Source organism: Falco punctatus (genome assembly GCF_963210335.1).
Source record: "Falco punctatus genome assembly, chromosome: 1".
NCBI classification, from domain to species: Eukaryota; Metazoa; Chordata; class Aves; order Falconiformes; family Falconidae; genus Falco; species Falco punctatus.
In genome coordinates this window covers 20,623,127-20,650,633 of record NC_137580.1, presented here as the reverse complement: position 1 = coordinate 20,650,633, position 27,507 = coordinate 20,623,127, and the positions used below count along the sequence as shown (strand labels likewise).

The following is a 27,507-nucleotide window of genomic DNA, read 5'->3' as shown; positions in this document are numbered from 1 at the left end:
GGCTTGGTTTGTGCTGTGCTTGAAGTGTCCAAAATAGCCAGGAAAAGTTCAGTTCTAGAGAACAAAACAAAATGCCTCCATGGTCATGGAAGAGTGAGTGGTTGTCAAACTCTCATGCCCTTCATTTTTCAAATGCTTATCCAAGAGCTATTTGACAGATTTCCTGTTTCATATCTAATGTGATCTTTTGGCTAATGTGAGTGGTAAGGAAAGGAGGTCAAAGACATGGTTGTGATACAGCTGTCTTTCTGATCTGCTTTGTGATCTTGTTGCAATATATGTCCTCTCTCTTCCTTTTCTCCTTGTCCTGATAACCTTGCTTCTGTGATTAAGTAGAATCAAGGTCAGTGCATTTATGACATAATGCAATGTCTGCTATTCTCATGGATGCCTAAAAATAGTTATTTTTTAAATATGTGGCCTTGGTAGTGTGAACACACATTTGCGTTCAGGTTTATAAATCTTTCAGTAATAATGTCTATCTTATGTCTTACTGAAACAAAAAGTATGACAGGACACTTTTTGATTACTGAATTTTAAGGTATCTGTAAATGGACAGAACTTCTTTTTAACATGCTAAGTGTTAGTCTGTACATCTTGTTTAGCAAACCAATTAAGTTGCCATCTCAAAGAAGGGATTTGCAGAGTACATGCACTATTTGTGAGCTGGGGTTTTTATGCTCACATTAGTGATGCTTCCTATCAGTTTATTTTACTCATTCACAAAGTATGTGGTTAAACAACTGATTTTTTTTTTTCTGTGAAATAGATGTGGATAAGTCACTTCAGTTGACAAAGCATATGAATCTTATCCATAACGCCTTCTCCATTAGCATGGAGAAGACTTACCCCAGGGTGGTCTGTAACCCCTTGCAAGTGGCCAGACTTCTTATATTGTTGAAATTGAAGAATATTGTAATGATACTGACTTGGACCGTCAGTTGAGCTGATGAATAGATTTGAGAAACTTGAAACCTGCAAGTAGAACATCTATAGTGGAGTCTTCCATCAGCTGTTTTCTGCAGACATTGCTAATTCTTCTCTATTGGCAAGGATGTAAGAACTTAGTAAAATCCCATTTGTATTTATGTTAGCTTCTTTCTTAGTGCTTTGAGCCTGTTTAAATTTAGTCTTGTAATATGAACTAATACAAAAATCTAGATCTTTGTGGTATCAGGCCCTATTGGATTGTTTAATATTCCTTAGACAAAAGTAATAATAGACTTAGCTGTTAGCGTTGCAGACAAATAATGCAAGTTTGCCAGTTTTGGTAGAAAAATTACAGGTAAGTATTTCCAATGCAAAGTCACTCATGTTTCTGAAACCCTGACGTGCAGTGTTGGGTTCTACGTGATGGTATCAGTTAAACCTTCTGAAGTGGTTTAAAATTTCTGTGTCCTGACTTCAGATTTGGTGGAAGTGAGTGTATCCTCAAACCTCAACTGCTCTAGCTGGAGCGCAGGCATCTAGCTATAATTGTTGGTGAAGATGGTGTGGTAAAAGTTTATTAAATTGATTGCTGCTTATGGAAAAAAATTGTCTTTAATTAGAAATTGCTTAACTTGGACAGTGAGCTCAAGGACAACTTTAATGAGCAGGTGGGGTTTGTCCTGAGCCCCCTGAACAAGTGAGATGTGGGCAGGGCCATCCAGACAACAGATACTGCGTGCAGCTGTGTCATGGTGGTAACTCCAGCACACTTGGGTGTCTGGCTGCATCCCTGGCATGTGTGAACCTTACAAACCATGAGACAGTGCACTCCTGCACTGGGCATAAACTTAAGTTTGCATACACGAGTGTAATGTTGTAATTGTAAAATTGAGTGTATGTGTAAACTGGTTGTTGTTTTTCACTGAGTGTAGAGGTGTGCAGGCTCCAGGACTGGGCCAGGAGCCTCACATATGGGTGGATGCACTGTGTAGGAATTTCCCAGTTACCAAGAGACTCCTGATGCCAGCTGCAGCGGGGCTGCCCAGCCAGAGTGTGGGCCTGGGCAGGGGTATTGGGGGGGGTAATCAGTGATGTGCCCTTTTCTTAGCCTCTGATACACTTCGCAGGAATGATTTGGTGCTTCGCTCCCATTGCTCTTTTATCATACCTTGCATAATAACTAGCACTGTTCCCTTTTATCATACTGCATACTATTTTCCTATGTCATATTTTCATATAATAAACTGCATTTATTTTTATATTTGATTTGGAGTTCATTTTTGCTTGGTATCCAGTCAATCAGCGAAACAGATGGGTTACCATGAAGATACAACTGTCTTGTTACTGTGGTGCAGTGTGATGGCACAAGGTCTGCACGGGCAGGGGGTGTGGATGTGGGGATGAAACCTTTAAACATACGTAGTTGAGTATTTTAGAGGATTTCTGTCAGCTTCTAGTGTTCCAAGTGGAAAGTGAAGTGAGCTGATGACACTTAAATGCCTTACACTGGTGCTTTGAGAGAAGGCTGAACAGTGACATTGACTTTTTCATTATATGGGAGAAGTGCGAGAGCAGTTTCTGAGATGAAAGACAAAGTATGTTAATCTTCTCAGCCGTTTAAGAACATCTGGTTCTTTTCATCTGAAAAAAAATTTCAGATCTTGTAATCTAAAAAAAAAAGCTATGTTTTTTATGTATTGGTCTTGTGGTTTTCTTTTTGGTTTTGTTTTTTTTTTTGGTAGAATAAGTGTAACATTTATAGTGACAGTTCTTAGTAAGCATCAGGCTGATACGAAAATAAAAGGCAGCAAGGCTGCTTGTCAAGCTTCCTGCTGCCAGCTTGGCTTTTCTTGGAGCCTGACTCTGCATTACAAACAGTAGAGGTGGGAGGTATGGGGAGGAGACGCATTATTGGCAAAAATGAATAACGGCTATTTTAAGGTTCAGAAAGTTGAACAGTGGTTTTCAAGAACTTCTACAGTAGTCTTGTTTTTGTGGACTGTAATGGTTGTACGAGGGCTAATTGAGCTCCTTGGTCTGTATTTGGAAGTGACAGATGATGGGACTAGACTATATGCTGCCATGGCCAGGCTTTTCGTAGCCTTCTGAGAGTTGTGATTATTGTTCCACCTCTCCCCATCCCCAGGTGAATTTACTCAATTGTTTGAACCTGTGTGTCTGGTATCAACAGTGTTTTGTGGCAAAGAGTTCTGGGGTTTTAACTTTGTAGGAAGTACAATAACACCTGTGGTTTGATTTTGCTGTCCGCCAGCCTAATTTGATACAGCCCTGGTTTACTTTGTTTCGGCAAGCAGTGACCTGCGAGCTTGGGATGCTTCCATGCCTTTGTTCTGGAAACTGGGAAAATCTTACTTAGTTGAATCATGACAATTGCTTAATGTATCTCTAGTTCTTTGAAAAAACTGTATGCTTGAATATTGTGGGTAGTTTTTGTTTCCCTAACTCAGCAACAACATGCCAGATTTGGAAAACAAGGATGATTAATGTACAGGAACCTAGGGTCTTGTGTTACTGTTAATTTCTTTCTGTCTCTGCTTTGTGTTCTTTTCCCTTTGGAAGTTGGTGGTGTGGGCTTTTTGTTTGTAGCCAACAGACACCCCTCACCCCCCCCCCCCCCCCCCCCCCTTTTTTTTTTCTTTCTTTTAATCACTATGAAGGCATAAGAAGAACTGGAATGGTTCTGAAGTAGGTATCTAACAAGTGCACATCATCAGAAGGCTAAGATTTAGAGGAAGATGGAAGAGGGTAAACAGGTGTAAACTTATGATGGCATAAGCAGTTTTCAGTAAAACTCAAGCTTTCAGCCTTTTTTTTTTTTTCCTGAGTAACAGTTCCTGCTGCTGCTTGTCTGCTGTTCGTTCCTTTTCCTTGTAAACACTGTTGCTGTTCCTGTTACTAATCCTTCTCTTTTTGGTCTGGTTAAACAAAAAAACCCTCTATCTCTGTAAGTTACTCACCTGAATAATAGGGAAGGGGAATCTGTGACATGTTAATCACAGCAGGCCTTTCAGAAGTTGGTGCAAAGCTCCAGTTTCAAAAGAAGACCGAGCTTATTTCCAACAGCTAGAGGGATCCGAATGGGGAGAACACTTATGTTTTCATACTGCATTCAGACAGCTTATGTAGCATAGCGTAAATGCGGCAGTAATAATAGCCTCTTCTCTGTGTCTTTTGATTTAAGATACATGTTGGGGGGAGCAGTTTTGCTCTTTTCTATGAGAAATCTGGTTCCCCATCTTTCCTTTTATTTCAGTGTGCTAAAAATGCGTTGGTGGTTTTTTATTATTATTTCAGCTTTGAAACTGCTTTTCTTCTCACATGAAGCACTATATTAACTGATTTAAGATTTCTGTTACAATCAGTAATGTATGAAAGAGCATGTGCATTCTACCATCATAATAAGATATGGTAGATGATACTATTTAGTGGTTCTTTAGTCTTAATTAAATGTAATATATATACTGGATTGTTTCAAGAACAATGGGAAAATAGTAAGTGACATGAAGAAGTGAGTCTCTGTTTCTGTTCTCTGAGTTCTGTGTTGGATGTTGAGTGTCAGTGTGATACATCCCTGAATCTTCAGAAATCTGATTAATGAACAGCTGGTGACACACTAACTGGGGCAAAAATTGCAATAGAAGTCCCGTTTTCTAAAACTTTTGAGACTATAAAATAGGAATTTTAAAGTTAATTTTAAGGACAGTCCAAATGAAACACTGGCTTGTACCATGTGCTGTTTCTGCCAAATGTGGACTTTAACAGATTTTTATAGAGAAGAGAGTTTCACTTGCCAAGGTTGGAATGTAGAAGGTGACTGAGTGAAACGTTCAAAGGTTCTGCTACAGAACTTCAACAAAAGATACCATTTGCTTTAGTCCAAGGAGTGAAATTGTTGGGGGACAAAATTTTAAAGTTTATACTTTTTAAAACAGTGTTTACACTGTCAGGGTCTAGAAATGAAAGGTTTCTTATTTTATTCTTTCCCAGTAACACTGTTCTCATTAATGAGAGAGAGAGGCAGACCTTTTTGGGAATAAGTAATTCCACACCACCTGACAGCAACCCCCAAAACTGGAGCTGGAGCCATTCATGTCATACTGTTATAGGAGACTTCTATTTGTAGACAGCCCGCTTCTTTCCGTAAGAAGCAGAATCATAATGAGAGAAACAGTGTGATCTTGCATACCTGTAACACCTGCTTTGTTTCCAAGGATGAAGTAGAGCTGCAGCAAGATGAAGAGAACCTGCCTTATGAAGAAGAGATTTACAAAGATTCTAGTACCTTCCTTAAGGTGAGCTGCTCTTGCAGTCAGAAATTTAGTCAAAGCTGGCATAGTTGTGTTAAACTAGTTCTGCAATTGACGGTATTTGAAATACAGCTTTAAAGGATGAAGTGATTGGAACTCGCAAGTATGGAACTTCCCTGTGAAAGATAAGACTGTAACTATTGTGTACATTGATTGGACTAAAGCTCTGGGTCAACTTACAGTGAGCCATAGTAATGGCGGGTCATATTTGGAAGTAACAAACAATGATGGTCTTGACTTGCGTAGCTTATAAGGGCATGTTGAAAAAAAAAATGTTACTTTCTCATTTATCAGACTACACATCTAGTGTGTGTATGTCCATTTACCTCTGTTGCTCTCACTGAACTCCCTTTTGTTCTCCAGGGTACTCAGAGCTTAAATCCACACAACGATTATTGCCAACACTTTGTGGATACGGGACACAGACCCCAGAACTTCATCAGAGATGTTGGTATGCCATAGTTCCTGTTTGAAGATAACTCATTTTATGTGATAGCACTTCTTTTTCTTCCCCTTTTCAATTCCTTACAGTTACTGGGAAATGCAGATACACACATACTTCATAGTTTTGTCTCTCTGTGTGCATTCATATCAATATATAAATTTATATAAAATACTTCATTTTTAGCCAGTTAGGAGGTGATTAATGCCCAGGCTGCTCTTATTCTTGGTTTTATTAGAAAGTAGTTAACCAGGAAGATTTTTCAAAACTAAGCTCTACTGATTCCAGTAGATAAGTCTAGCAAGCGGATCTTGAAACCTTTGGAAGTTTGAATAACTGAATTACTGCTTAGCTGTTTCCTGGACTGAATTGCCTCCAAGAATGCATTTAACATGTAAAGTATGGAAGAGACTTACATTTAACTCCATAAGCAATATGGATAATACTTACCAGCTGAATTATGTAACTGCTGACAACTTATTAGAAGGTCCAACGTATTACTGAGTTTTGAGAAATGTTATTTTTTAAGTCCATGTTCATCGAGCCATTGCTGAACTTGTTTATTGAAACCTTATGTTACTAGGTCTGAGTTTAGTATTTCTAAAACTAACGTTCCCTTTGGTCCTGTTTCCCAGAATGGGTGCCTGGTAGTTAGTTGGCGTTTAAAAAACCCAGGACATCTCCCTCTGCAATTTTCTGCAACAGTTCTCTGAATTTTAACAAGGTTAAGATGGTCAGGGCAAGTATGTTGTGTTTAATGATGCCAGCCCAAAAAGGTTTTGTTGCTTATTGAGGCAGCTAGTTTTTTCCTCACTGTGTTTCATGGATGCTTCCGTGAAATCCATCTGGATGTTCAGTATGAAGAGCGGGCTGTTTTGTCTCAGTTATGTCGTTATCTGAGAAGCACCTGTGCTTCAGTTACATACTTAAAATAGTTATACTCTGTTCTTTGAAATGAGTACAAAGAAATAGCAGCCCATGTTACTCTGACTTCTCTGCTGCATAAAGAATTTGAAAGGGGCAGGTCAAATTGTTGTACGAGTGTTAATACGGAAAGGAACGTGGCGGCAGCAGTTAGTCTAGACCTTTTATTAGAGATGAGGTATGTCTAGTTGCATATTGGTTAGCGTATGGTTAGCGTACGTTTTCTACATGACAATCAGAACTCTGCTTAGGTGCTGCCTCATAATTGGGCGTGACTCTGCAAAAAGCTCTAGGGAAGTAGTGGTTCCAGAAAAGCCAGTTACAGCTTTTTTGATGTTGCTGTTGGAAGAGACCTATGGGTTTTGCTTTGGTTTGTTTGTTTAACGGCTGAAGTAATCTTGGTTGAAAATTCTTTTGTGTCTGTTGCTTAGCTGCTGATGACTGGCTTCTGTTTCTTCTGGTCAGGAGTATTTGACTTGCACTGGCTGGAAGCAACACAGCAGTGGAAATTGGAAGAACACAGTGGTGTTTTTAAGATGTTAGGTATTTAAGGAAAAGAATGAAAATAACTTTTGAGTGTTTTATGCATGTGTAGTAAGAGATAATAATATTAGATTCAAAGAACTGTGCTTTACCAGTGTGATGCTACGGTTGAGAGTTCAGAAGTTTGAATTAAAGTATAGAGAGAGATGAAGGGTTGGGTGGTTTGTGTGTTTGGCTGGGGTCCATTCTCCCCCACCCCCCCATGGATTAGTACTATTTAAAGTTGTAAATGTAAATGAACATGAGGCTTTGTAAATAAATCCTACTAAAGCTGAACTGATACTGCTTGGGAGGTGCAAGCGGTACCTTTCTGGTTTGTGCTGAGCCTACTGCTGACAATAACAACAAACATACTGCCTATGCTTTTATGAAGGGGGAGTGTATGTACTGAGAAGTTCACTTGTTTTTTTTTTCTTTTTTAAAAAAATTTTGCCGCACAAAACCTAATTAGGGTTCTCTTGTTTGCATTCTGTACATATGAAGAGTTTTAAAACTCACATCTTAAAGCTAAGTCTAGGAACCCAGTAAATAAATACACATGTATTCAGACTTCCATGACTGACACCAGAGTGCCAAATCTCAATACGAGGGTTGCCTGAGGGAGCCAGCCACACCCCAGCTGCCACCTCAGAAATAATCTTCAAAGGTTAGATGAGAGTGTTCTGTAAATTAATGTTAATTTTATCTTCATATAAACTTACGGATGGAGGAGGATAACAAAGTAACTTTCATCATTCTGGCACTTTTAGTTTAAATGAAAGACTTTTTCCTTCTTATAAAAGGAGTTGTGAACTTCTGATCACTGTAGCGCTCCAGAGGAGATGAGAGCATAGACACTACGTTTAGTAATGTCTGATTAACTGGGTGAGGGCAGGAGGATTTTGTAAAGTACTGAACAAAAAACTGCTTTGGAGGGTTTGGTTTGTTGTAACAAGAAATAAAATGAGGCTAAGTATTAACGTTTGGACTTATTCAGAATACTGGACAATGCTTAATTGATACAGAATTACTCTCTTAAGTAGTTGTTAACTTCATGTTTTCTTCTTCTTAGGCTTAGCAGATAGGTTTGAAGAATATCCAAAACTTAGAGAGCTCATCAGATTGAAGGATGAGCTGATATCTAAATCTAACACTCCTCCCATGTAAGTGTTCTTGTGGAAAATGCCTTTCTTCTCCAGACCTGTTTGAAGTTAGCTGTCTGCTTTGCAAATCTCTATCTTTAGCACCTGCTCAGAATTTACATTTTCTGTTTCTGTTTGTATATACAAATCAATCAACTGAAACTTCAGAAGAATAATTCCGTTTGGTTTTGTTAGTTTAATCTAGATGTTTAATATAGTGTATAAACTAGATTTTCTTTCCAGTGTGTTATTATATATAGTATCTAAAGCTTTGGTTTTTAAGGGAGAACTGTCAACTGATTGGGCTGCAGGCTTCAACTTGGTAACTAAAAGAACATCATATGGTCATGAATCTCATGAGATCATGTAGTTTATAGTAACAAGAAAAGCTTTTAAAAACGGGCTTGTTAGTATAACTTCGGTTGTTCTTGTAGCGTCTTTTTTTTTTTTTTTTTTTTTAAAATGTTCAGCTGTTATCTTATTGTCCATTAATCAGATATTACTTTGTAGTTTAAGACCAAAAATAGCTTAGGCTGGCTGGAAGTGACTTGTCCTACTTACTTTGTATTACTTTTGAGTTGTTGCTGAACGTTAGACACAGTGACAGCATGCAGCATTTTACTCCCAGGAATTTGAACCTCTGAATGTGAACTTAGTGCTTTTAATATACTCTAGTCCTAATCTGTACCAAGTAAAATAGCAAGATTCCATGACAGTCACATGAACAACTCTGAAATAGTTGTCTGAACAACTGAGATCCAAACTGCAAAACTCAACTTGCTATTTTGAAGTTAGATGCATTTTGCCATTCTTAGCCTTAAAGCATGAAAGAGGAAAAAATAGTAATTAAATGCTGCCTTCTGATAACACAATGCACTTACGGCATAATAATCTTTTCTGGACACTTTCTTGGGAAGGGGGAGCTGGTGGTCTGCTAATCAGATTTTTTAAAGTTAAGGGTGTTGAGGGGAGGGCAGCATAATTTTTTTGATAGTGATACAGCAGTGATTGGTGTGGGACTGGAGGCCAATTGTAAGAGTGCATTTCAGTGTGTATTTAATAAAATTAACATGTGTGGGAATTGTGCTTTTGTTACAAGGGATAACGAAATATATTTCTACTATATGAAAAGTAACCGCATCTCCAGTATTCAGTATTTTCTGAACATAACATATATTAAATGGCAATTCTAAAAATAAGCCACTTTCTCAAAGTGAAGCAAAATAGAAGTCTGTTAGCCAGGCAGCAAATATTTTGCTTCTTAAATGTTGATGTTTTCTCCTGTATAGTCCATGGATGTACAGAAAAATCAGTGATTCTGTACTAGGTATTGTTGTATGGTCTGTGTGGACATCTGTTTCCTGCTTGCTAAATTAGAATCCTAAAAAGTGTTTACTGAGAAAGAGTACTTTAACAAAAATCTAATGCAACAGCATCCGGCCTAGTAAGAATGCATTATGCATCTCCTCTGAATTTAGTGCGTGTATGCTATGTTAGCTACACAGGAGACCCGAATCTTAACTGGCTACGCAGAAGTGCTGTGTGGACTATAATTTTCACTGTTACAACTTGCCCAAGCAATATATCGCCTTTTGTTTAAACAGGTACTTACAAGCAGACTTGGAAGCTTTTGATATTAGGGAACTGAAGTCCAAATTTGATGTGATTCTCCTGGAACCACCACTGGAAGAATACTACCGAGAGACTGGCATTACTGCCAATGAAAAATGTTGGACTTGGGATGATGTAAGTGCTTTTCTTGCTGTGAAAAGGATTTCATACATGTATTTAAGCAAATAGTTTGAGGATTTATTTTGGTATCAAAACATTTTAGAGATGTGTTTTAAGGAAAAATGGGATCTGTTTTTGGTTGTCAGTTTGATTTTTTTAAGAGAAGTCTAGATTCTTACAAAACCTAAGTTTTATATTGCATGCATGCCTACACTATTTGTGTTAAAAAGACTTTTTTTTTTGAGGAATTCAATGAATTACATTCACCTTTTTGTTCTCCCTGAGCCTAGTTGAAAACTTAAGTCTAATCATAGTTGGTTTTCTCCCTACCCTCAGATTCCATGATATTTCTGTCCTGTTTGGGTTTTGCTGCTGAAATTCAGATAGCCATAGTAAATATTCCCTTGCTGCTTGGAATTCTCAAAGAGATGTTTAAAGTGTGCTTTTTCATATGCTGGTCTTCTAGTCAAAAGGGTAGATGAATACGCTTCATTGACACACATTCTTTCACCAAAGTATTGGTTTGGTAGAAAATTTTAAGAGTCAAACCAATTGTAATCCTGAGAAGCCTAACAAAATAGATAAGCCTTACTTGTGGAATTCTTTTCCTGTATTTTTGTACTCCCTTGCTGTTATTCAATACAAAGGTATTAAAAATTTAGAGAATTGAGTTAGAGAAAGGATTTTTAAGTTCTTTCTGTAGCATGTAGGTACTTGTAAAGAAGGAAACACTCAAGATGTATTGATAAGTAACTCCATTTGGCATCTTCTTGAATAAAGTTAGCTCTGGAAAAGCAAGGTGAGGGCTGGAGGCTGTGAAGTGCTGCATGTCATTGAGCATGACAATTTGATGGTACAAAGCCTGTCTTAAAGATAGAACTGGAGAATTCCTCCAGTTGGGCAATGAATAAAAAAACTTTATAATTAAACTGGCCCTGCGGTGTAGCTACACTTTATTCATTTAAATCAAACAACAAGAAACCCATAAAAAAACACAAAGTGAAAAAAATCCCCACCCAAGCAGCCCACCACAACAAAACACGTGTCTGTAGTAGAGAGGAATAGCTGATTTTAAAAATGTTCGCATAACCATATCAGACATTCTTAGGTTCAGGCGTTTGGGTGGGAATATACAGCTAATAATTACCTGTCATTTAGAGACCCCGTTTGAAAGGCATGCAGGACTTGTGGCTGCATTGGCAGCAGATTTGTCATCCCATGAGTGAATCAGTAGATTGAAGCAGTTGTTACTGAGATTGTCTTGGCTGTGTTCTGTTAGATGCAGTTTGTCCTTAGGCTGAAGCATGCACATGCAGGGCTTCAGAATCAGTTAAACTGAAGGATCTTGAGAAGAAAATGCAATCCACCTTTGAGAAATGAAGTTGAAAACAAAGGTATTGGTGCCTGTGATAAGAGACTAGGTAACTACAGGTTAAGGAAGCTTCTGTGTTAACCAGTCTGTTACATCAGGCAAAAATGGTGCCTGGCAGCATTGCCCAGTGGGGAAAAACATTCCATCCTGACAGGAAAACTGCGAGTGTTGGAGGCAGGAGTCATCCTCTTAGTTGGGAGTTACAGTAATTCTCTTAGAATGGCTTCTCATGCATTATTTTTCTTCACAGTGGCACTGAATGAAGCTTGATTTGATGTGTTAGTGAGTTACAGATGAATCTTTTCAACTTGTAATGAGTAACAGATGCTTTGCATCTGAAGTTACTGCATCCTGAATGTTACTCATTTGTCATTGTTGAGCCAACTGTCCTGATAAATTCTTGCTGCTTTTTTCCTGAAAGTGAAAGGGGAGAGAAAGTCTTTCCTGTACAGTAACAGGAATTAAGCTGTTCTTTTTTATGATGTGTCTTCATGTAAGTAACTCTAGGGGCTGAAAAGAAACAGAGCATTATTGCGCTGTTACTAGATTTTTTTGCTATACCAGTGGAATGATAAAACGAAGCAGAGGTTTGGAGGCAGGGAGGAGAGAAATCATGTGGGTTGCATTAATCTTTTAAGTCTAGAATTGTCTATGCAGGTAAAATTTCTGTTAAAAAGAGTAATTAAGGCAGTCATCAGCTATGTTGAAAACATGCACTTGGGTACTGATAAGGTAACCCTTACAACATACTGTCTGGAAAACACTTTTAAGAGGATGGCCATAAATGGTATACAGGCTAACATCTTTAATGAAAGGGCTTCCTGATGGTTTCTGTGACAATGCTTCAACACCTAGTAATTATTCTTCCCAACATAATTGGTGATTTATATTTAATTCAGAAACTTGTTTTTTTACTATTATTATTAGATCATGAAATTGGAAATTGAAGAAATTGCAGCCCCAAGGTCATTTGTGTTTCTATGGTGTGGTTCAGGCGAGGGTCTGGATCTTGGCCGAGTGGTAAGATGATGTTTTAATTCAATTTATCAGGGACAGGCTTAAGAGTTTATGCAGAAAAAGTCAACGATAAAAATAGAATTCTCAACTGTAACTGCTGAGACATGTTTTGTTACTATGGTAGAGGATATATAATTTTAAGTGGATTAAATGAACTTAATTTACTGCTTAGATTAACTGTTTAGATACAGTTTCTGTGCCTGTGTGAGGAAGCATAGCTCTGCATGGTCTAGAGAGCCGTACTGCTGGCTGGTTGATGCAAGCAGGTTGCCGTGTTGAGTGCATGTGCAACATTATTTTTTTTTAACAGGAGACATAATAGTTTTCTGCCAGAAATATTCATGCTAGTAGAAAGGTGCTACTGTTTCATAAAGTGAGATAAAATTGGTTTTGTAGCACTGCTTATTTTCAGAAAACACCTGGAGTTTAAGTAGGTTTACTCTTAGTGAACTCCACAAAGCTTTACTTCCCTATAAGGTCCTGGAGTTTTAGAGTAATCTTTCCGTATGGCAGAGTAGCACCGCTTGTGTTGGGGGTGGTGGAATAAGAATTCCCAACTGGCTTTTGCTGTGCTGACACATTTTTTGATTAGTTTGAGTAGTGCTTTCTGTTAAAACAATACAGCATGTGTTAAAGGACGACGTGTAGTTACTAATCTGTTTGCATTAGCTGCTTTTCATTCTGAGGCTGGTTAAAGTGGCTGTTTCAGATTGATTTTGGTCACAGACACACTCAAGTAGCTGGGCAGCTCTTGAACACAGCAACAGCGAAATGAGCTTGAGTCCTTGATGCCCAGTTCCCTCCCTTTTCAAGATGACACTTAGAGGAGTTAAGTATTAAAAAGTCATGAAAGCGAGTAGGTTTTTTGTTGGTGTATGTTTTGGTGGTTTGGGGTTTTGTTACAAATACAGGAAAACCAACAAAATGGTAGCAAAGGCTTTTGGCTATTTATCTTCCCATTTATAGAATTTTACATCGATGTGAAAAACTACCAGAGCGCAGGTGTATTAGTGGAGACAGGGCCAAGGCAGCTGATCACGACGTTGCTCAGACTAATTTTGATTAGGTTAAGTGTCACTAGCTAAAAATGCACACATAGTTCCTTAGGGGATCTGTGCAGTGGTTAGATATTTAAAAAACAAAATAGGAGTGTGTGTGTGATACGTAGCTAAGTCAATATGCCCATAAGCCTCTTTCTTTTTCTTTTTTTTTATTTTGTGTGTGCGTAGCTTGACAAAACATAGTACAGTCATGCCAGTAAACTGTTTCATTCATTTATAACAAATTTCTCTTCTAGCTATGCTTTAAGAAAAACCAAGTACCTGTATGAGTGTTCAGTTGAGGTTACTGAAGTTTTTGGTGTAGCGTGAACTGTTTTATCTGTTTATAATATTTAGTGTCTGCGCAAATGGGGTTACAGAAGATGTGAGGACATTTGTTGGATTAAAACGAATAAGAACAATCCTGGAAAGACCAAGACTCTAGACCCCAAGGCTGTTTTCCAAAGAACCAAGGTAAAGGTTTGGCTCAATTTGTCCTCTGTTGCCATTCTGTCTCTTGATGCTTAATGTAACACTTGGTGCTCCGTGGCAGCTGGGGACCTGCTTTTGGGAGAGCAGACATGAAGACTTCAGAGTTCTGTTCTGCAAAGCACACTATATGGAAATAAACATATTCCTAGGCTGAACGCTGAACTTCTGTCCCCTTCTTGACTTTAGTCAGTGTGAGGTATAGAAGTTTCATTTGCATTTAGCACTGCTTGGTAAATTTCTGTTACAGATCTCTGATCTCTGTAATCCTCTTTTGAGCCTTGTTGAAATGCAGGCAGCTGAGGAGGGTTCATTGATTGATGGAACAAGAATGAAATCCTGAGAGGGAAGATGGAAACTGAATAGAAAATTTTATTGTACGTTGCAATGTTTTTGACTTCTGGGATGTTTTGGTTATGGGTGAATGATTAAATAGGCAGCTAGTCTTACTACTTAGTTAATCACTTTTGTGTGAAATGGAGCTCCTTTCCAGATTAGAGGAGAAAACTTGCTGGTGGAGGAGTCCGTTTTGGATGGAACTAACTTAGCAGCAGAATTTGACTAAATCTAACGTCAAAAGAATTCTTTAAAACCGTAGATTATAAATAGTTGTGGTCATAAAAAATAGCTCTGGAAGGCTGGCTGATGGTTCTGAACGCACACGTGCAGGTATGTGCCCAGAGCTTGACCAAGACAGAGGACTGAGGGACCATTGTTCAGCCAGCATCTCCTGACATCCTGAAAACAATAGGAACGCACAAGTGACTGAATCGGTCAGCTTGGTTTAAATTAAATGATGTGTTTTGGAGGATATTTATTGGAGAAGGTGCAGAGGGAAAAAAAAAAGTATTCTGATATAAGAGACTTAAATGTATATTAATCAAAAACTTAGAAAAATGTAGACAGGGTTAATGAAGAATTGTTTTGGGATATATATGTGGGTGAAACCGTGGCAGTTTTACTGCAAACAGACCATTGGCTGACAGTTTAATAATTTGAAGTGTCACTAACCTCAGGTCTCGTTCCGCATCGATTAATTGTTCCTTAGTATTAAACATCCTCAACCCCGTCTCAGATTTGCTATTTTTAGGAGTATAAACTTCCCTTTAAGGTTTCTGGAATCTTTCTTTGACTTGCATTTGCATTGATCTGAAGTTTGTTTGAAAGTGTTCCGTGAGTTATAAGCATTTATAAGTATAAATACCGCATGTTGATTGCATATGGTATTGCAAATATGTGCAGCTTACTTACGAGGGAGAGGTTAAAAGTAACACAGGAGGATTTGGGGGGGACTTGGTCTAACGGAGGAGAATAATGTCTATTATTAGATAATTTCTCTGTTTATTGAGCAAGGGTTGGGCTGAGGTCACTATAATAAACATTGAAAATTGAGCTAGCTTATTCTGACTAAATAAATAGTCTGTTGTGCAAGATGTATTTACCAGTGATTACACCAGCAAATGCTATCTTACTATGTTTAGTTTAGGCATCTCTTTAGAGGGACGCTTTATGCTGTGCCACCTGTTGTAGTGTCTAAGGTAGTAACGAATGGCATTCCATGTGTTACGGAAACAAAATGTTTTGGATTATTCCTCTGAATAGTAGATTTAGGAGGCTTTGCTTGATGGGCAATTTGCTTAGCAATATCCTTCAGTTAAACTTAAGGTATGAAAAGCCTGTTGCTTGGGTGCAGCTGACCAGCTGCACAGATTTGATAGGTCGCCTGTTCTGCCTTTTGTATTTATTTGCTCGCTCTTAAAACCCTTGCCAAAAATCTGGAAATGATTCTACATACTCTTGTCTGCAGTTTCTTTTAGACCTGTCTGGTGGTGCTGAACGAGTCAGTGTTTTATGATACTGGGGGAAATAGCTCATCTGAGCTTTATACTCCCAGAAACAGAACTCTGAAATGAGTATGTAGAACCTTCTTTTCATCCTGTACCAATTACGGTGATTCCTCATTCATAGATTCTAAATCCTAGTCACTTAAATTTATCTACGGTGTTTCAGAGGAAAGGAAGGCAATGCGTGCTTACAGTTAAAAGAACATTTTGAATGAATGCTGATGGAGTTGACTGAGAGTGCGTTGACAGTTTGATAGTGATTTTACTTTTTTGAATGCAGTGATATCTTCTAGAAAGGAATCTTGAGGGTGAATGTTACTTCTGTAACAGAGGTACAACTTGAAAGAGTACATTTTATTTTCACTGACTGGCTGTTCTATGACTGAGAACTTTGAAAAGTATTTGTATGAATAAAGTTAGGATCAGAATGCTGCTGCAAGCATTAATCATAATGAGGAGCTAGTCCATCACTCATGCCGTACCTTGTACTTGTTCCTTGTGGTGATTTCTCAGCCTTTCCAACTTGGAGCTCTAACTTTGCTGTAACTGAGGAAGTCCAAATATCTCAGCTTCTATTTGAGTTTTACCACTCTGTAGTGTAGTTTATCAAGCCAGACAGTTGAAGCTACTTTCTGCTTTGTTTTCAAAAGGCACTTTTGGTAGCTCCAGCTTGTTCCTTTCTTATAGTTCATGCTTTAGACTTTTCTCTGTATAAGATTAGTATCTACTCTGCCTGGAATTTCCTTTTCTCTCCATTGTGCTCAAACCATGGACACCTGTGCTGTAGCAGTATGTGTGGCATGTGACAGGTACTCTTCTGTGTTGTGTGTGTGCAGGAGCACTGCCTCATGGGCATTAAAGGAACGGTGCGTCGCAGTACAGATGGTGACTTCATCCACGCTAATGTTGATATTGACCTCATCATCACAGAAGAGCCTGAAATTGGCAACATAGAAAAACCTGTAGAGATTTTTCACATCATTGAGCATTTCTGCCTTGGCCGCCGCCGCCTTCACCTTTTTGGAAGGGACAGTACGATTCGACCAGGTACCTGTTAAGTTTCTTTCTATCAAACACTTAAATTTTAATTTACTTCATTAACCCTTTTCCATCATCTGAGACCACTTGATGGGTTCTGACAGAAGCTGCCAGTAGTGGTTAATCCTAATGCATGATTCTTCTGCCAGGACTTGCACCAGCTGAGTAACTGCATTTCTGCCTATAACCCCATGTCCCCCACCACTGGATTCTGATACCACAGAAAGCCAGGTGAGCTTTCTTGGTGACTGCTCCATTGTGGAATTCTAGTCAGGAGTAAGAAGATCGACTGGACGGAGAAATTTCCCAGGTTTCCCACCCTCCTGTTCAGATAACTAACCAGCCTAATGTTCAGCAATAGAGGGATTGTGGCATCACTTGACAGTTCTCCCAGCGCTGTGACAGTAGCAAAGTGACTTCTGCTCTGGGTAATGTTCTGTCTCTCGTGATCAAATAGCAGAAAGTTTTGCTAGAGCTAAAGATCTCACACGCGTATTTTCTCAGCCAGAATCTCAGTCTTACGGTGAATCCTGAGCCTGTGTTGCAGGAGCATCGTATAGAACCCTACTAAGTGATATCACAGTTAGGTTATAATTCCTAATATTATTATTATTATGTTTGGGAGCAAGACCAAGTCACAAATCTAGTTTAATGTTGCTTACTGTTAAGTTTTGGTTTATAAATAGTCATTTTTAGAAGTAAATACTTGCTCAAACAATAAGACCTTTACGCTTTTGTGTTGTCCATGTTCTAATTGAAGATAAACGCTGAAATTATTCTGTTTTCTGCTGGAATACTAAAATGTAGAATTTCTGTCTTTTTAGGTTAATCTTCTGAATTATTCCTTTCTAGTAAACTTTTATTTTTGCACTTAATAGTGAAGTAAACTCTACACTAGCTCTAAAAATTGAAATGTCTCACGTGCAAGACAGTGTAGCAGAATTCTCTGTCTTGCAAAATCTGTATCGGTGTCTTAAAGAAGTTTCCATGTGTGTCACAGGTCAGACAGCAGATCTCAGGGAGGTGCTTTTTTGTTTTACGTGAGGATCTGTCAGTCATAGAACTGTTGTTTGGAAAGTCTATGACAACTATCAATTCTGTCATTTTTTTCAGAAAATAATTTTTGGTTAACCAGTGTTTTCACCTGTTCATGTGTTTAATTCATCAGCAGGTATAACAAAGTTCAGCTGAAATTACTTTTTTTCCCCATGTGCCACGTGGTTATGCTTTTCGGGAGCATGATTTCTGTCTCTAAACTGATTTTAAATCCCCGCGAGCTTAGTGCTGGTCCTGTTGCCAGTATCTGAAGGTGCAGTGTCTTACAGTGGATGCTGCAGCTGGCATGATAAAAAAAATGGGTAGAAATACATGAATCAGATGGAAGGTAGCTGCATTTTATTTGTTTTGATGGTCAGGCCTTGCAATTTATCATGCATAAGTGATGAAGGACTTTCACTGCAGGAAAATGGAGACTAGAAGAATAGAATCTGTTTTGAACACCTTTTTTAGACTTTTGTGTCTGCTGTCAGTGATGTTCCTGCACGAAAGCCTAGTGTGAAATACAGCTCAGCAGTCCTCTTTCTTTCAACTACCAAGGAATGCTGGAATTGACGGACTCTATACCTCATGTTATGGGTAGTGCAGTCGTACTCCGGGGGCTGATGGATACTGTCAGTCTCTGAGTGATTGCTGGTAACAGAGGCCCTTTTCAGAAACAGGTGGCAGGGATGTGGGGGCAGGTGCTATGGCTGCGATTGCTTTAGGTTCCTTCAGCAAGTTTGTGTAACGCTGCTTTCGCCTACGTACAGGTGAATAGTTTGGATGACAGAGAAACAGACGCAAGCCCATCCATGGCCTGGGCTGCTGCACATGAATGCCAGTACTGAATGCTATAAAAAAAACGTGCTTACTCTTTTTACTGCAGTTGGAGTAGGATGTATAACAGTGTGCAAGCTGCAAGTAACAGGTTACCTAAATAAATCTCAAGGTGCTGTTTCTCTCTTGCTCATACAACTATGGAGCAGTGATAACTGGCCGTTCTTATTCTTTGACTGGCCTTTGGCTTGAATGTCAATGCTGATGTCAGTCAGAGTTCTGTGGGCTACTGGTGTCTGTGTGTGGAGGGGGCCGTTCTGTAGAAAGAGACGTTCGGGTATTACTTCAGTGCCGCTGCGGGTGAATGCTCATGCGTTAATGTCCCACAGGGTCAGCTTAGTCTGATTCAGCTTTTGTATTTTTTAAATGTGGTGGTCACCCTGGAATTGCATTACATACTTCAAATCCTGTACTCATCACAGATCCTCACAGTGCTCTGTGAAGTATGAAGTCCTAAACCACCCTACCCCACCGCTTTTTTTTTTTTTTTTTTAATGTGCAGGAAGCAAGGTAAATGTTACATAAATTCCCAAGGTAAAGAGAGCAGTGATATTGGTTTGATTTTTTTTTTTTAATTCTTCTTTTCCTTATAAGCATGTTTTTGAGTCACTGAGCTACATTTTTCTTCATTAATATATGATACAACTGAAAATTGAATTCCCACCGATATTGTTAAGTGGTCCGAGTCCCACTTTATGTCCGAACACTACTTTAGCTCATAATATGAAAAGGAATGTGCTTGTTTTAAATGTCTGCCTGCCTTGATTCACTTGGTGTAGCTGAGGTGCCCCCTGAATGTTTGCGCATAGACAGATTAATTTAACTCTTTAGGCTCTATTTTCATATCATGTGGGCTTCAATGGAATCGTTATTTTATTGTGTTTCCAGGTCTGTGCTTCCAGCATGCTGTGCTCCTACATGCATTGTCACAGCTGGTTTCTGGAGACAAAATTATCTAACCCAAGTTTAAATGCCTTTTAAAAAGGGGAGAAGGAGGAGGAGGATGGTCTTTTTAAACTAGATGAATTTACTGATCAGGTTTAGTCTGGTCTCAGAGGGGCTTGAAAACATTGTGGTGGTGTAAGAACAAGTAGGAAGGAGGGAGAAGGGGACTTACGAAACCACAGTGTGAATGTTCCCATAGCCATGTGTAAAGAAAAAAAATAATAATGAAAAAAAAAAGCCCTTCTCCAAAGAAATGCCAAACTAAAATCTCAACTTTTCAACAACTCTGGTGTTTCCAGAGGTGACCTTTTCATTCCATTCAGTACAGGGGACACGTGGACAAGTGTCTCTTATCACTAGAGCGCTCATTTACTAGGAAACAGACAGTAATGGCCTTGGAGCGTGGAGTTTGTTCTTGCTTTTGTTGACTCTGCTTTTGTTCCCCAGGTTGGCTGACTGTAGGCCCCACCCTCACAAACAGCAATTTCAATGCAGAAACGTACTCTTCATACTTCACAGCTCCGAATTCGCACCTGACCGGCTGCACGGAAGAGATCGAGAGACTTCGTCCCAAGTCCCCGCCACCCAAGTCCAAGTCTGACCGTGGAGGTGGTGCTCCACGGGGAGGAGGAAGAGGAGGCACTTCAGCAGGCCGAGGAGAAAGGGGCAGAGAGCGGAACAGAACTAACTTTCGGGGTGAGAGGGGTGGCTTCAGAGGGGGGCGTGGAGGTACCCATAGAGGAGGCTTCCCCACCCGCTGATGCCTGGTCGGTAATTGCTCCTTCCCCCAGGCCTATGCCTCACCTCTGATACTTTTTCTTAGTCTTGTTTTTGCTAAAGTGATTTATTCTGGGGACTCAGGCTAGAGGACTGTTAATGGTGTGTTCGGTGCGAGCGGTGGCAGATGGCCTGCCCTCAGTGAGCGGCTGCACTTGCCTCACCTGCCCCTGATGGTGCTGAGCTCAGCCTCTGGACAGCTACTGGTTGGCAAATTGGGCATGCCGTTTCTTCCAAGCACCGATAGGACTGAAGATCCTTGCTCTTCCCTTCAGAAACTTGAAAGATGTGGGCTTTTTGAAACTCATTTCCTTCCGAACATGGATTCCTCTTCCTTCTTTAGAGGGTCAGGTCCGAACTGGCTCAGATTAATATGATGGAAAGGGCAGGAATCGCAGTGCCCAATTGCATGGCCGTAGCAGACTTACTCTCTTATTCATGGAAGAAAAAGTCTGTGTCTTTATTGACACCTGTTTTAACTTCTCTGAAACCAAGGAGCAAACAATAAATAGAATTCTATTTTTTCTTATTTGGTTTAAATTTCCCAAATTATTCCTGGGAATAGGGAACACATTTATTTTTCATTTGTGGTGTTTGTTCTCATGTCTGGAGGGGGGAGAGTGGTAATGCTGTGCAGTCATGTGTTGTGTTTCACGGAAAGGAAGAAGCTGTGTACGGTCCGGAACTTCTGTGTAGGTCTGGATTGCTCCTTGAGGAGAGCTTTTCACCCAGAATCTGTTCATAATAGCCTTGTTCTTTGGTAGGGAAACCCGGTTTTACTGGCAAGTAGTAGACCTTGTTGGAGGTCGTATGGGAACCGTGAGGTGATGTGAGTGCTTCCTGAAAGGGTCACCTGGGCAGCGAGGGTGTGGTGATCAGAAGGAGGGCTCTGCTTTGCCTGTGGGCCGCTGGTGGCCAGCTCCAGAGTACAGTGTGGAAAGCAAGCAGCTCGCTTCGGTATATGCAGTGTTTGTGTTTAGCAGAACCACAACTCTGAACTTCTCGGTCCGTACGTGGTAGACTGAACGAACCTGGCTGTTGACATCTCAGGCTTAGGTGTGGATTTTTGAAAACTGGCTTTTAAGTATCACAGTGTTTGTCTGTTGAAGCCTAGCTTTTAAATAACTGTCCTGTAAAGTGGTGGATTATTAAACTTGTTTATCAAAGCTAATGTTGAAATACTTTTCTTAATATTTTATGGGTTTGTTCTCCTTGACTTTTTGGAATTGCTAAGTTTTACCACGGTTTCCTCCCTGCTGTTGTAAAAGATCATGAAATCTTAGCACAGACTTTTGTAGGGGCAGTTAGCTCCACGGCCTCAGCAGTGTGCTTGGTATGGGCCTGCTGAAGTGCAAACAGCTCGTCTGTGGTTGACCGTTTGTTTCTTGTTACACATGCACACCTGAAGAGCAGCTGGATTTGGGGGCGGGGTGTTTTAGGGGTAGTGCTGATGCAGCGGCCTGCCCGAGACCGCATGGAACAGCAGCTGGCAGAAGTGTCACAGGAAGAAAACTTCCTCATGCTTTTGCTGTAATCAAGTTTTTACTTGAGAAGTAAATGCTGGAGGTGCTTAACCTTAGGAAGGTTGCTTTTGTGCTGCTGGGTATCTCTTGAATCTCTCTTTTTTTTTTTTTTTTTTTTTTCCCTCCCCTGTTAGTAGATGATGTTGATTCCCATTTCCAGCCTTTAATTACATGTCCATAGCTCAGTTCAGTGCACAGGCTGCTCTAACGTAGATCAGGCTTACACTGAAGAGGAGACTCAAAAATAACTGGTTGAGATGTGCATCTGTATCCGTTTGCAAAAGTTGGGGTGCTGCTCAAGATGTCAGTGACTTGGGAAATTAATTGCACATGGTCTTGTAAAAAGAATTCCACTAAATAAATCCCGCTTGATTGTGCAGAGTTAGATTCTTCATTTTTTTGCCCTCCAAGCTGAAACAGCTAAAGTGTAGTGTAAGGAAAAAAGGATACTGCACCAGAGGGTGCTAGATTGGATCTACCTGGCTGGGCCAACTTCTCCAGGGAACTGTAATGTACACGTTGTTAACAAGCAACAGACTGTACTTTTTTAACTGAGGTTAACAGACAAGGAGATAGAGCTTTCCACACAGCCTCTGTGATGAGATACCGGTCGGCCATAATCTGAAGGTGGTGGTTCACCAGTGGTAGGTTGCCTGTCAAGGTAAGACAGTAGTGCCTGGGTACTCGGGGCTGTGGAGGTGATACTTGGAAAATCCCGTAGTATTTTTGTATTAGTTATACAGTAAAAACATGAGGACATTTTTTAAACATTGTTATTTGGATCATAGCTAAAGTGGCGTCTAGAGATGAAAAGCTTTTAATTTCATTACCAGTTTGTCAGTTAATTTCTCAGTTGCAATGCTTTAATAGGAAGCTAAAGCTCATGATCAGTGAACTGATGAATACTTTTATTTACCACAATGAAGACTGACTTGGAGATAAAAAAAATAAGTTTCTTCTTCTCCAATTTTATGAAATGCATGAAGCCACCAGTCTTGACGGGACGGCTGTCTAGCTCTTGTCTCACTGTTCTGGGAGAGGCTTCTAGCGCTTTGAATATCTTAGACCCTGTATGAATTAAGTGAAGGATTTGATAATGGCACTGACAAGATACTGGAGTTATCTTGCTCCATGGAGTGGGAACTGGTCTGAAAATTAAAAGACGAGTTGTGATTTGACAATGGGAATTAAATGGCATTAAGTGATGAATTTTAGATACTCAAATATTTGTTTTAAAAACTTGGAGGGAAAAGGAATATCCAGAATGCACTTTAGAAAAGAACTAATGAAGACTTCAAGCCAAATTTATTTCTTGAATGATCCTTGTTTTAAGGATACATTGAGTAACTAAAAGTGACAGACCAACCCACAGTTTGTGTGTACAGTAGAAAAAACAATTTCTCCTTCCAGAATCAGTAAAGTCAGCGGCAACTGTATTGTTCTCATGGCAGTTGCCCAGTGTAATGGGATGAAGGTCAACTTACCAACGTGGAGGAAAGCTCACTAATCCTTGTCAGGTTATGGTCGTTCTTGTGGGTGTTAAAGCAAGCAGGTAAGTTCTGCGGTGAAACTTGAAGTAATTACAACTATTGCAGCAATTGCAAAGGAAAAAAAAGAAAAAAGGCCTATACTATAAATCAGAGTTGAATATTACAGTCCTGCCATTTATGCTGGAGACAAGACTTGCACCTGCAGTATGTGTGGTAACTTCCATGACTGCTGCAGGAGCTGCTGTATCTCTGTGCAGGCTTAGCCATGGTGATGTCCTCATGTAGGTAAAATTAACTGCATGTGAAAGGCTGGAGCACTGACGAATTAGCTGTGCACATGTAAATAGCTTTGTCTTACTGCAGCTTGGTTCTATGTAGCACCGCTGTGCCTGAAATCCCGGTGTTCCCTTGGCTTTGCCAGTGCGCAGTGGCATCTAGGCTTCGCTCCAGCCGTCTGGGTGTGAAGGGGGTTGCCCAAAAGCAGCTGGTCACTGGTGCTTGCGTGGCCTGCGCTGGCCAAGGAGAAGATGCCTGCAGCTCTGGTGCAGACACAAGCTTCGGGCCATTGGCAAACTCCATGGAATAAGGTAAGGAAATGGGTTCTGGGCAAATGTGGCTGCGGCGGGAGCTGTCTAGGTGAGCAGTTCCCCAGTTTCCTGCCTCTGAGGGGACACTCCCATGCGCTGCAGTTGACATGGACTTGGTTCAGCAGGGCTGGAGGGCAGGAACCCTGAGGCCAGTTTTCGTTGCTAGCTGTCCTAAAGCAGCCTCTGTCCTGACATGGAGTATAGTTCAGATGCTACAGTTTTAAGAGGTGCTCGAGAGCTTTTGGTAGAGAAAGAGCATTAAAAAAATTAAGATAACAGTTTCAAGAATAAACATACATGATGATTATATTTAATAATTGCTTATTTCTTTATACATAGAGTTGCTGGTGTCACTTTACAAAGTACACTGCTTTGGAATGGCAACAAATACTTTTTACAGGGTAGTGTTCTGCTAAAAAGTGCTTGTCTTGGTAGCTGAATTCAGTCCGAGGATCCTTTGTGATATAGCCACTTATTTCAAGAGCTTTCAGTCAATGCACACAGATAAAACTGTTTCGATAAGCTGTCAAACTAAAAAATATGCATCCTGACTGCTTATCATCTTGGATATTACAATGACTAAGTAGCAACACTATCATGTCTAAAGGCACTTTTTTTTTAATGAGTCCCAACTCTTACCCTTACTTTTGAGGGTGTTTTGCTTTCTCTGAAACACAGATTTTTGTAATGAGCTTTTCAGGTTTGGAAAAGTTCAAACCTCACGTGCAGAGGCACTGGTCCTAAAGATACAAACTGATGAAGTATCTGAGGTAAACAGCTCTTCCAAAGACTTTGGCTTCTAAATTCTACCTTAAATATTGAGATTAGAAGAGGCTTATTTCTCAAAGTGGTGACTGTTGAATAAATCAGTCATGTGAGAGGAGGTCACTGTAATAGAACTGGTATTAAACAAGAGGCTTGCTTTTTATAGCACCACAAACCACCTTTGGTTAATATGTCAACTGTCCTTACCGTTGACCTGCCACTGAAATTCTGAGGGACAGATGTTATCAAAGTTGTATTGGGAATATTCCAGTTAGCAAATGTACTAAATACAATGTTTGATTTCTAAAATGCAATTAACTAGTATGCTAAATTAATTGCTGCCCTTAACACTCGAGACGTGTACCGTAACAGTGCAGCATTATTGGCCAAACGGATTGGTTGATTACTGTTCTTCCTGTGGTCCGTTGCTGTTAAGTTTCCTCAAGTCCAGTTATAAATGAAGGCGTCTCTGTGTCCTGGATAATGCCGCGTGTGGAAGGTGACCCAGAGATCCGTTTCTGTAGAAAGTAATACTTGTCCCTTCCAGGAAAAAGGATTACTTTTTAGAGATTAGCTTTCTGTGAAGAAGTACTCAACATTGAACCACATGATTACTACAAATCTGACTCAACTGTATGCCTTCACTTAGAAAAAGCAGTGTTTTTAATTTTTTTTCCACTTCTGTATAAGTTTTTAGCATGTTTCCTGGCTCTTGTACAACTTACGACTAGCAAAAGGAGTAATTAAAGAGTTTTCTAAATTGATAAATGCATACCATATGCTTTGAAGTGTTGACAGTTTGAAATCTGGCAATGCACTAAGAGAAAGAGTCAGGACTCCCAGAAGATTAATACCTGAGTGCAGAACTTCCTATCCTACAGCTCAATAAGTAAGCTAAATACTCAGAGAGAGGATGTGTGAGGTGAAACTGTACAAAAAGAGCACAGCAAAGGTTCACTAAAGCACAGCAGAATATTCCTCTGGCTGCAGTGGAGCTGTGGGCCAGCCTTCAGGCACCAGTGACTGTCCCTCTTAGAAAATAAGGAAAGATGAATTATAATTGAGTTTCCTTAACTGAGCAGCTGGCAGATCTCCTTGTGAACACAGCATAAGAAATCCACGTAAGAAGGCCCTCCATAAATACTCTTGTCTTCTACTAGGAACTGTCGGAAAAGCATCTCTGGCTGCTCCCGCTGTTTCACTATAACCAGCTGAAAAGATAAGAGATGTGTATTTTTAGGATATAGTTATACCACATGGCAGTACCCTCTTCCTCTGTCTATTACCGTATGCTGCTGGGGGCAGGCCGGGAACCCAAACTAATCAATCTCTCTGTTCCAGTATTTATGAATACAGGAGAGAGACACTAGTGTGAATTGAGGTTTCCAGGTTTAAAATGGTAACCTCGAGACTCTGCTAACTCTGAACAGTTTCTTTTGATTAAGAATGGGCACATTTGAGATGCTTGTGCCTACAGTGCATGCTGGAACTCACTGCTGAGGTACAGGAAAATTCCTGGTGTGGAAAAACTTATGGTTACTGATGAGTTCTGTCAAAGCCGGTAGTGCTCTTCTGGAGAAGGAGTTGAGGCAGAGAGAATTTACCTTCATAGTGTAGGGCTTCTGGCTCTGGATATGCTCCAGTATTGACTTCAGTTTCTTAGAAAATGGATTGTCCAGGTCAGGCAGCGATGTCTGTTGGGAGGAAAGCATGGCAGGTGGTTGTATTCCAGTCACATCTCTCTCTTAGGAATTTAGTCAAGGCTAGCTGCTGATATGCAAGTTACTGTGGATTTCATTCTAAACTGGGAGATGCCATCTCCTTCACAAAAATGTCTCTCATTTGTCTAAACCATTTTTCAATATACAATAATAACTATATGAAAATTCATTATCATGAGAAATGTCAACTATTGCAAAGTGCTTTATTCCAATTTCAGCAATACACATTCATTAGGACTTTCAGTATCTGCAACAGTGAAAATTTAAGAAGGTTTAAAAATGTTGTGAAAGCTTCTCTCCTGTAAGCTTTTACACTCTGAACACTTTACTAAACTTTTATGTATATTAAGACACTTCTGATGTCTTAGCACCTTCTGCTGGTCATCTGTTTCTGCCTTTAGTTCAATGATGAAAATCTACTTTAGTCGTTTCTCAGATTAGCAGCCTGGCCTTGCTAAATCATCAGTTCTGAAAAAGGGACTAGTCTCTGTCTACTCACAGCCTCCGCGCTGATGTGTGCAAAGGATGGCACGTTGAATAGCCCTTGGATGAGCTCGGGGGGCGCGCTGACTCCCAGCCACAGGAACAGACTCAGACCGTTGGCCAGAAGGAAGGCCCCTCCTTCTGACAGACGTTCCTCAGAGCAGCGGACAGCAGCTGGGACAGTGTCACTTTTCAGGTCCAGGCTGTGCTGTGGGGCAGAAATGCACAGGCATTGTGGACGTGGTAACTTCAAGATGACTAAAGCTCTTAGTAGATACTGAAAAGTAACTATTGAAAGGTTTAGTATATCTTAGTGGTTCCTTTCCCGATTAGAGGAATTGGAAATCAAACCGCCTCTTCTTTTCCAGTTACCACACTGTGTGCAAAGGGACACCTGACATCAGTGGGGAGACACTTGCACACTGTATTGCTCTTTACTGAAGCTGGCATCTTTCATTAACCTGGACAAAAACCTTGCTAAAAGTACAGTGCGATTCTTTGAGGATGCTGATGACTGACAGC

General features: G+C 40.0%; 2 protein-coding genes across 6 annotated transcripts in view; one reads left to right on the top strand and one right to left on the bottom strand.

The window, feature by feature from the left end:
- METTL14 (methyltransferase 14, N6-adenosine-methyltransferase non-catalytic subunit) overlaps positions 1-22,316 on the top strand; it is a 51,441-nt gene extending 29,125 nt beyond the window's left edge. For all 4 annotated transcript variants that reach the window (XM_080373585.1, XM_080373584.1, XM_080373586.1 and 1 more), the window contains 8 exons: positions 5,163-5,243; positions 5,622-5,709; positions 8,219-8,309; positions 9,893-10,034; positions 12,319-12,411; positions 13,806-13,922; positions 16,618-16,828; positions 20,087-22,316. In XM_080373585.1, coding sequence (XP_080229711.1) covers positions 5,163-5,243; positions 5,622-5,709; positions 8,219-8,309; positions 9,893-10,034; positions 12,319-12,411; positions 13,806-13,922; positions 16,618-16,828; positions 20,087-20,400 — 1,137 coding nt within the window. In that variant the 3' untranslated portion in view covers positions 20,401-22,316. The remainder of the gene's footprint in view (positions 1-5,162; positions 5,244-5,621; positions 5,710-8,218; positions 8,310-9,892; positions 10,035-12,318; positions 12,412-13,805; positions 13,923-16,617; positions 16,829-20,086) is intronic.
- A 1,979-nt stretch (positions 22,317-24,295) lies between these two features.
- The window catches only part of SEC24D (SEC24 homolog D, COPII coat complex component), a 56,846-nt gene continuing 53,634 nt past the window's right edge, over positions 24,296-27,507 (bottom strand). For both annotated transcript variants that reach the window (XM_080373543.1, XM_080373544.1), the window contains exons 21-23: positions 27,002-27,193; positions 26,386-26,475; positions 24,296-25,992 (exon numbers count right to left, since the gene is read on the bottom strand). In XM_080373543.1, coding sequence (XP_080229669.1) covers positions 25,852-25,992; positions 26,386-26,475; positions 27,002-27,193 — 423 coding nt within the window. In that variant the 3' untranslated portion in view covers positions 24,296-25,851. The remainder of the gene's footprint in view (positions 25,993-26,385; positions 26,476-27,001; positions 27,194-27,507) is intronic.